Source organism: Equus quagga, chromosome 17 (assembly GCF_021613505.1).
Source record: "Equus quagga isolate Etosha38 chromosome 17, UCLA_HA_Equagga_1.0, whole genome shotgun sequence".
NCBI lineage: Eukaryota > Metazoa > Chordata > Mammalia > Perissodactyla > Equidae > Equus > Equus quagga.
Window position 1 is genome coordinate 11127651 of NC_060283.1, and position 10313 is coordinate 11137963.

The 10313-nt window shown below is 51.2% G+C and overlaps 1 protein-coding gene across 1 annotated transcript; it reads right to left on the reverse strand.

The window, feature by feature from the left end:
- Positions 1 to 808: 808 nt before the first annotated feature.
- Positions 809 to 9869, reverse strand: LOC124229212 (pepsin A). The gene is made up of 9 exons (XM_046644310.1): positions 9814 to 9869; positions 9198 to 9357; positions 7068 to 7185; positions 6067 to 6185; positions 5158 to 5357; positions 3489 to 3605; positions 2217 to 2361; positions 2026 to 2124; positions 809 to 958 (listed from the first exon to the last, which is right to left on the reverse strand). Exons 1-9 carry the CDS (start codon positions 9867 to 9869, stop codon positions 809 to 811), a joined length of 1164 nt encoding a protein of 387 aa, XP_046500266.1.
- Positions 9870 to 10313: the final 444 nt, after the last annotated feature.

The following is a 10313-nucleotide window of genomic DNA, read 5'->3' on the forward strand; positions in this document are numbered from 1 at the left end:
ACTCTGAGAAACTCTGCTCTAAATAGTCCCTGTTCACTAATGGGCACGCTCAGTTCCTTCCTCACATCTCACAATGCTCAGGAACTGGAAAACCATCCTCCTTAATAACTGATGGGGAGACGGGTCAGTTCAGTGTCTTGCATCCAGACTGTTGAGAAGTCTCAGGTGTTAGTCTGGATCAACCAGGTAATGACAGAGAGTAGCTGGGTAGATTTTGGGGTGTCAGCTTCTGTTACCTCTGTAGCCCATGTCTTATAGACAATAGTGCCTGCCTGGCCCACTTAGGAATGTCACCATGAGTGGCCACCTCCCCTCATCTCTTTCCTTTTCTCATTATCTCTAATTGGCTTTGGGAGAAATAAGAAGTTGTCTCCCTCAACCAGGACCTCAGAGGCTCTATTCTGTGAGGAGGCAACAGGCCTGGCATTTCTGATCCCCACGTCTTCATGTGATGTTCGCAGCCACACCTACTGAGGCCCATTTGCCTTCCTCCCTCTATTGTGAAGTGTGTGCTGCCACTGTCACTGTGTTTGGTGCAGTCCTATTGGTCATTTCTGCACGCCCCACCGCCTGCCCTGGTGTTCTGAGCCTGGTGAAGTGAAGGAGAGATATCGACAAAGAGAAGCAAGTCCACAAAACATGTTTCAGAAGATTGTGCTTTTATTCTATTTATTGGTATGAGAAGGAACAGAGCCAAGATTCCACCTGCACGATTCCATAGGAAGAACGATGAGGAGAATTATGTACATATAGAGGGGCACAGAACAGAGGCCAGATCTTCCTGCGAAGTGGACTGAAAGACTCAGGCTTAGGCCACAGGAGCCAGGCCGACCTGGTTGTTGGCTCTGTCGAAGACGGTAAAGTACTGGCGGATGAAGACGTCACCCAGGATCCAGAGCTCTCCGCTGCTGGTGTCGACGTCCATGCCCTCAAAGCCACTGATGCAGCTGTCATCCTCCTGGAGAAAAGGAGGATAAAACCAGAGATGGGAAACAGACTCAGCGGTGACAGGTGCTGAGGGGTCAATGTCAAGGGCCATCGTCCACTGCAAGGCACATGCAAGGAGGAGATTCCTGTCTCGTGTGTGGGGCTTCGGGTCTTCTTAGCGTGGGGTCTGCCTGTATGAGCTGTTCACTGCACTTGGTTCCAGAGACCCGTAGACATTGTCCAGTGTTTCTGGCAGATGCCCAAACGCTGACGTCAGCACTGGAGCTAAGGGCTTTAGGGAGCTCAGCTGCTGGGAGGATTTTGGGAGCCCTGGTGACACACCCTTTTCTCATTATGCTGACCCCTTTCGGTGGCGAGCTGTCAGTTCTTTTCATTCACTAGGTCACTGGCCCACAGCATTAGAAGCACATTAGAATCTCCTGGGGAGCTTTGCAGCCACCCGCATTGGACAGGCCTGACCCCCTACTAATTAATCAGCATCGCTCAGGATATAGCTGAGCATCAGTCCTTCTTGCTGAATAACATTCCCACTGGGCAAAATGAGTGTTCCACCTGTGCTATCATAGAAGGAAGGAGTTGGCCTGTGGTTCATTTGACAAAAGACGTGTCCCTTGGTAGAGACAGTGAGGTGTCATAAGCCCTGACCCTATGGAAGTTAGGATCACCATTTTCCCAACCCTTTGTAGTGTTGATGTGGTCAAAATCACGTGACTACCCTAACCACACTCTGAGCGTGGGGAAAGCTGTGGATCTCAGATGAGGAAACTGAGGCTGAAGGAGGTTGCAACTGGCTCAGAATCAAGGGGCTAATAATTGAGACCCAGATCTTGGACTCAGGAGTCCAACAAGAAATCTTCTTTTCATGCCACCAGTGTTTGCCTCCCTTGTCCCCTTGGGGAAACTGCTTCCAAATTCTCATTCATGCATTTATTTTGAACGTATTCTTTTTCTCCGATGGCTGTCCAGAGCAGATGTCAGCTTCAGCTTGTGGAAGTGCACTTTCCTTAGTGCAAAGGGGGAGTGTGTGGCCACATTCTATGGCGGAACATGTAGGTGGGAGGCCCAGAGGCCCCTTACCTGTAGGATGTAGGCACTGGGACTCAGAGGGAACTCAACACCGTTGAGGGTGAAGATGATGTCGGGCAGGCTGTCGATGGATGAGCAGCTGATCACCGCCTGGAAAGAGCAAGGGTTGGAAGGGATTGCCTTCCTTCTGCATGGCTGTCCCACCACCTCGATCTAGGACGAGGCAGCAAGCCTGAACTTACCTCGCCAGAGGAGTCCTCACTGGCTCCAATGTAGCTCTGGATATTGTCAATGGCAGAGAGTGGGCCAGCCAGCAGAGAGGTGCCGGTGTCAACAATGGCCTGGCAGCCCCCGCTGCAAGCGATGGACTCTCCATTCATGGTGATGCTGAAAGTGAGATGCGAGTAAGGGGCTTTCAGCTGAGGCCCCAGGGGGTAAATCTCCCCAAGGAGGAGCCAGGTGATACCAGAGGGTCCCTCTTCCCCATCTGTTGGCCAATTACATAAAATTTCAGCTCCTCTCCTTCACGCCCTCATTCATTCTTTCATTTATTTAATCAGCATATCTTTACTGAGTGACTATTCTGTGCTAGGCCTGGGAGATGAAATGCCAAACGAGGCAGTTGCACAGTTTTTGGCTGCAGAGAGCTCACAGTCTAGCTGGAATGATGAGTTATGACAAAGGAAGAGCCGCATGAGCGGGGCACAGGCCAGGGGAACAGAAACACAATCCAGGGTGAGGGTGTTGGAGGTGAGGAGCAACCAGGGAGGGCTTACCAGGGAAGCAGACAGCCCAATGTGGCCAAGGAGGACGTCCCAGGCAGAGGGGAAGGCATGCAAGGAGGGATGGAGAGGAGAGGAGCAGAGGCTGGAGTGGGAGGAACTCAGGAAGTTTTAGCACTGCTGGGGCAGACATGAGGGGACCGAGCGTCTCAGTTTGCCCAGGACTGTCCTGGTTTTAGAACTGAAAGTCTTGAGTCCCAGGAAACTGCTGACACCTGGGCAAACGTGGAGTCACCCTAGCAGGCCAGCCAGGGGAGGAACAGCTGGGAAGGAGTTTGCATGGTTGAGGGGCGGGCCCATAAGTGGAATTGGGGAAGCAATGGGTTGAAACAACTTCTCAGCCATTTGCCCTGTCTCTAGACTGATAGTGACACTTTTCCTAGAGTGGGATGGGCATGTGCCAGTTCACAGATCCTCTAAATGCCAAGACGTGTGGATTGGTGGGTCCTCCAGCTCTCCTCAGGGATGCTGGTATCCTATCTCTGTGAACAGAAGGAAAGCGGCTTTCTCATCCTTGCAGAGCATGTGGGGTCCCAGGAAGCTCTTCTCCTCCAGGTAGGGGCCTTTCATGGGGTCTCTCTGGCTTATCCAACTTCTACCTTCTCCTCCTGTGGTACGTTTCCCTGACTGGCTCTTCCAGGGGGTTTCTGGAAAGCTTATTTAACTAGGAGTCTATAAAGAAATGAGGTCTGAGGCCCATGTCAGGACAGTGCCCATCCATGGAGATCTCACCTATCCATGGTGATTTGCCAGTAACCCTCATTAGAAACAGGCACCCAGTTCAGGCTTCCAGAATAGTAAGAGGAATCGATGCCACCAAACATCACCACACTGCCACTCTCGTCATCGCTGTTGAAAGTGGGGGGGAAAGACAGGAATTCACTCATTCAGCTGAACATCCGCTGTGTTGGTCCTAAGAGCTCCCCTTGACTGGGCTCTTGCCAGTGCCAGGAGGCATGCTGAGTGTGACGGACAGTGTTTCTTAATCCTCACACCAACACCCAAACAATGGTCACTATTATTATTATTTCCACTTTACAGGGAGGAAACTCAGGCTCAGAGAAGTTGGATGACTTCCCCAAGGTCCCACAGCCAGGGAGTGCCAGAACCAAGATGAGAACCCAGGGTTTTCTGGTTCCAGAATTGTGGTTCTGCCATATCCTCACTGTCGTTGATGTGGGGACCTCAAGAGAAGTGAATGCATGACAGAGTTTGCTCTTAAGAACTTGATGGTAGAGTTCCCTGGTTCTCGGCCAGGGGCAGTTTTGCTCACAGGGGACATTTGCCAATGTCTGAGACATTTTTCGTTGTCATGATTGGGTGGGGGTAGGAAGTGTCACTGGTGTCTAGTACATAGAGGCCATGCAGCCTGCTCAACATCCTACAATGCACAGGACAGGCCCCAACAGCAAGGCATTGTGTGTCCAAAATGTCCATAGCACTGAGACTGAGAAACCCTGATCTAATTGAGGAGGTAAGATGGCCCCATGAAATCTCTAAGTCCAGTAAAGGCAGAGATGTTTAGGAGCCGACTTGAATATTAAGTAACCAAGATGAGACAAGGGCCCTCCTGTTGTAGATTACTCCTGTTGTAAGTTTCCTCCTTCTTACCACAATATTCATTTTCTGAATCTGTGTAGTTTCGAGTTAGATAGGGAATCAAGCGTGGATGATGATAAGAAATTAATTAACAAAGACCTGGCCAAGCATCACCTCTCCCCACATCAACTTTCCTGTAAACATCTGACAGTTAAACACGACACAGTGAAATTATAGCGAAACAGTTAACAATTGAAGAAAAACATCAACAATGACAAATGGCTTCAAAAGAGAAGGATGAGAGCGTCAGAGGAAAGTTGAGTGTCTCAGGAAAACTGATGACACCCTCGGATATTCCTGCATAAACCTCGACTCAACCAAAACCAACACTTGCGGTATTCTTTATTCATTCTTCGAGTTAACTCATAGTTACAGCTGGAACCTAGATTTTGTTGACGAATGACATAAACCTGCGTTTGTTGTTTAAAAGTTTCATTGTTAAAGATATAAGTCCCGATCAAATCTTCTTCTCATTGCTATGGAATTTTGCCCCTGTTTTTAGTGGACTCATTTTAAATGGTAGTCTTTTGGGGCCAACGATGAGGGGACTTGGGCTAGAGAGCAAATGGCTAATGACATTTGAGTTGTGTAAGTTCAGGGTGAGAAAGACTCAGATGGTAAATGAGATGAAGGAAGACAGTTCATCAGAGAGAGATTTGGCCCCATTCTCTACAAAGCTGCACCTCTCAGCCTTAGACACGGACCTTTCAGGTCCCTTGCTGGCTCAGACCCTCTCTACCGCACCCAGCGCCATACAGCCCTCTGCTGGGCCAGGTGACCATGACCTCCCTGCCCGACTTACGAGCTCAGGTAGACGGAGAAGAGGTCTTGAGAAACCAGACCCTGGTCCCACATGTTGTCAAAGACGGGAGTGGCCCCAGAGGCAGAGATGCTGGGGTAGGCGAGACCCAGGATGCCGTCAAAGGGAGCATAATACAGGAAGGAGCCAGGCTCCGACTCGCTCAGGCCGAAGATCTGGTTGGTGTCCTCGATGCCTCCGACCTGAGTGGGGGGAACCAAGATGTTCACAACCAGCTTGTGTTAACTGAGCCCTGCGGGTGCCAGCCCCAGGCCCTGAGCATCCCTGGTTCATCTCATGTGGGACTTGGCTTCTGGGGCATCAGGCTGGAAGGAGGGGAGAGGGATGGTGTCTGGGAATGCTTGTTATTCTGCTGGAAGTAACCATTGCAGCTGATCTCCAGATGGGCACAGTCTATGCTTTGGTGTGAGAATTTGCTGCAGTGCAGATAGGATCTGTGTGTTCCTGTTTCTGATGATTGGATGCAAAGCTGAACACAGGTAAATCAGAGTCCTTGACCCCTGCCACACCTTGGAAGTGGGGATGAACGCAGAGATTTTGTGACTGGATGGGGGCTGCAGGTGGAGGGAAGAGAAAGAGGAGGAGGTGCTAAAAGAGAAATGAGCCTTTTCCTACCTTCTCCTCCTACTCCATAGCACTCAGCATGGGTGGGGCTAAGGTTGGCTGATGGCTCCAGGCATCCCACCCCTTACCCCCTACTGTCCCACCTAGAAATGTCTATGACATCTCTGTCACTTCCTCATCCCCCTCCCCTAATCAGGTTACTTTGGAGTCACTGAGACCCATGTTGCCTGAATGAGCTGATTCTGGGGGTTCACTGTGGCCTCCAGGGTCCCCAGAAGCTGGCGATAGGACTAGGCAGGATGAGCCATTGGGGCCGCAGGTTCTCACCCTGACAGTGTCGTATCCGAGGACGCCTGTCATGCTCCCTGTGCCGTAGGTGATGGAGACCGACTCACTGGTGGCCTCGTAGGTGGAAGAATCCTCAGGGTTGAAGCGGTTGTGGTTGGCTGGGAAGATAAGAAGTGACATCATCAACCTCAAAACCGGAGCAAGAATCGGGGCTGGGGATGACGTTCTAGGGTGGGCTGCCTTGCTTCCAGATGGGGCTTTGGAGGAAAAAAGTGACCTTTTCCCCAAACGTTGGGCCCCAAACATCCCCAGTTTCCATTCCTGCCTGCTTGGACCAGTTGCGACCATCTCCCTGATCGAAGGTCCCCAGCCAACCCCACAGTCCTCCCAAGGACCCCAGGCAAACACTGAGCAGAGCAGGTCCACCGCTGCCCATGGCGACGAGCCCTTCACAGAGCACTGTGACCAGCCCACGACACAGCTACACTGTCACGGTCACAGCCTTACAATGTTATAGTCCAAATTATGAAGGGCAGGATTCCATGGTCTCCTCCTCTGAATTAAAAGTCAGGTTAAAAAGCTGCAAGAGGAAGGAACTTGAAACGCTGCCCATGACTCCCAATGACAAACTGTCTTCCTTAGCAAACCAATGATTTTTTTAGAAGTGAGATCACTGCTCATTCATGCTTTGAGTCACTTTCTCATGTCAAGCTCTTGTCCCAGCGGGCTCTCCTGTAGCCCTTTAGCTCCTGTTCCCTTTGGGGCCCCGCACCCTTAGTTCCCTGGGCTGTGTGGTTGTTCAGGAGAGCTGCTCTCTGCCATTGGACTGAACCCCTGGGGGGCAGGGACCATGTGTGATTCACCCTCTGTCCCCAGGGTGCTTAAGCCCTTGCTGGACACATAGGTGCTCGGGAAATGCCCGCTGAGAGAATCCCTGAGTGACTCCAGCAGGCTTGAAATTGGACCTATTTGAAGCCCCTGAGTGTTCAGGGCTCCCAGGTCCGTGGGTGCTGGGGTCCCGGGCAGGGCCAGGCACTCACAGCAGGCGAGACTGGAGCAGTAGGTCGAGGGCACCCACAGGTTGGAGGAGCCGGTGTCAAAGATGACGGTGAACTCCTGAGGGGGAGTTCCGATGCTGATGGTGCCGAAGTACTCCTCCTGTGGGGCGGGGACAGCACAGGTCACTCCCCATCCTGGGAGCCCCCCAGGGAGCAGGGCCTCCTGGGGCTCCTCCTCAGCTCCCCACCCTCACTGCTCTCCCTTCCTTTCTCTCCCTGTCCAATGCAGCCATCCTTCAAGGCCTTGCCTGACCACCCCTCCTCCTCCTTGATGTCTTCCCTGATCGCATCCCTGTTACCCTCTGTCTGTTTCTTCTAAGCACCAGCAACAGCTAATATGAGTCTGCTGTCCCCTCTTCAGCTCTCCTCCTGAATGTCTTAGTCGTGCCACCCTAGAGAATTCACCATCTCAGACGACAGTAGGTAACCTGATAGCAGCCAGCAGAATAAATGCTCAAAGGCTCATTCAGTAAATTGCTGATTGGGAGATAAAGAAGTCACCTAAAGATGGAAACCCCTGGAGATATCTTGGTCCTAAATCGAGCTGTGTACAGTGGGTTTTGAGAAAGGCCGTTGTCAGGATTTTTATTCTTTGCAGCAGCAGCCCTGTCTCCCTTGCCAGCAGTTCTGGCCACACTGGTCTGGCTCTTCTTTGACGATGACAAACTCATTCCCATCCCAGGGCCTTTGTGCTTACATTACCTCCTGCTAGGAAAATGTTTCTTCTGGATCTTTCCTCGGCCTGCTCCTTCTCAATCATTCAGAGCTCTAGTCACACATCACCTCCACCAAGAGGCCCTCCCTGACAACTTCATCTAAATGTGCCCTTCCCCCATTCTTCTTCTTCCCATTACTCTAATTAATTGATTTTTATTTGCATCACTTCTCATTACATGGAGTTATCTTGCATACTTATTTATTTGTCTCCTACTTGCCTTCTCCTCCGGAATAAAAGCTCCAGGAACTTTGTTTCTTCATCACAGTTTCCTCAGCCCCATGCACAGAGCCTCTGACACATAATAGATGCTTCATAAATATTTGTTAAGTGAATAAATGGGCTGACTTTACCAAGCTCTTACCAAGAGCCAGGCCTTGTGCTAAGCCTCCAAAAAACATTATTGTGTTAATTACTTGCAACAACCCTCTGGTAGTGGAAATTCCTGGTTCTGTTTGACAGACGAGGAAACTGAAGCATGATCAGAGAATTTAAATGACTTGCCCAAGGTCACGTGGCTCGGAACCATTAGGGAACAGATTTGCACCAGGTCTGGCAGATTTCACAGTGTAAGCTCTTAACAAGAGGCCGCATTGCTTTTTACCTTTGGCCTTGTTTCATTCACACAGGGCACACACAATATCTACTGAAAGGCAGGGCATTGCTGTTGGGTCCCAAATGGAACAGTGAGCCATCTTCCTAAAACTCCACACCGATCATGGCAACCCCCTGGTTAAGATGATTCAGTGGCAGTGAGGACACAGACCCTCATCAGAGACTCCGGTCTGGCTCCACCCACCGACCCTGAGTCCTCACTCTGCTCCGCCTCCCTCCCTGTCTGCTCTCCCTGAACACTGGCCTCCTTTCCTCAAATGCAATCTGCTCCCTGCCGTCCCAGGGGCTGGCAGAAGCTGTCCTGCTCTCAGGACCATCTCTTGTCCTTCTTGACCTCCGCTTCCCCTTCATTGCCCAAGGGAGGTGTCCCTGCCGCCACCTGCCACCCTCTCACAGTGTCACCTTCGCTGCATAGCCCTCAGTCTGTCTGTACTTTTCATTGATGATGAGGCTCAGTGATGATGGTCTCTCCCTACTAGACTGTGAGCCCCATGAGGGCAGGGGCTGTGCCTGGTTTTGTTCCCTGCTGCTTCCCCAGGCCCAGCACAGTTCCAGCCACATAAGGAGGTGCTCCGCATCCATAAACACTGAATGAATGAATGAATGAACAAAGGAATGAGAGCAACATCTCTGACTGTTAGTTTTCCTGCCTTTCTTGTGCCTTTGAGATCCAGGGAGCAGACCCCTGAGTTACCGCCTGGGGGTTCAGGGCCCTGATCCAATTTCCAAACATCCCTGGACCCCCTCTCTCCTCTGGGCCAAGCCCTTGGAGCTGCACTCACATCCATGTAGTTCTCCAGGGGCTGGGTGGCTGCCAAGGTGGCGGCCTCCTTGGGGAAGTACTTGCTGGCTGGGTTGGGGGTATGCTGCTTGAGGAAGTCCTCCAGCAGGCCATTCTCAATTAGATTCTTCTTCAAGGACTTCTTTTTGACAAGTGGAACCCTGTGGCAGAGCATTTGCAAACAGGATGGTTTGGAGGAGGAAGTGTAATTGGGGAAGGAGTCCACTCATGGGGTGCTGTGGAAGGGCCCGAAGGTAAAGGAAGCTTGTCCAAGAGAGAAAGAAGGAAGGAAGTCAAGAGGGCAGATGCTCCTCTTTTTTCTACCCTGTTTCAAAGAGGTTCAGTGGTTGCCCAAAGTCGCCTGGCCCAGTGATGGAGCTGGGAACCAAAGCTGCACTGGACTTGAGGACTGGGGCTGTTAACCACGTCTGCAGTGCAGCCTCCAAAAAGGACAGACAAGGAAGGAGACGCAAGACAGTGGAAGAGAGTGAGGAGTTGTAAGAAGGAAGAAGGAGTGGAAGAAAAAGTTAGGGAGGAGAGGAAGACAGTGTGACAGGCAGTGAAGGGAAGCAGCCCCTTGGAAGCTGTTCTTCGCGCCTTTTGTCCCCCAGACTCACTTGTAGATAAGGCACTCAGAGAGCGCCACCAAGCTGAGCAGCAGCAGCCACTTCATGGTTCTTCCTGGGTCCCAAGTCTCCAGAGAAGGGAAGACGGGTGGAAGGCGTACAGCAGAGGCAGGAGCTGCTCCTTATATGCAGCACAAGTTCTCGGGAACCTACTTATCAGCCTCCAAACGTCACCCATTATCCTAACCCCAAACAGAAAGGTTCCTGATAACATTGTCCCTGCTCCTGCACCATGTTCTGAGAAATCTCCAGCTGAACAGCTTTCCATTGTAACCACATCCCATGGTTAGGATGCACCTTCAGAGAACAAGCCATGGAGTGGTGGCTTATTTCTCAAATAATGAAAAGGGCCTGCATGGAAACTTGACAAGCTGAATATTTTGGCGAAATTGGTCTAACATGCACGAAACATTGAAAAGATGTGAAAGGAGCTCAGTGTACCCCGATTTGTCCTGGTGGGACAGATGCTGGGCATCTTGGAGAGAGTCTCC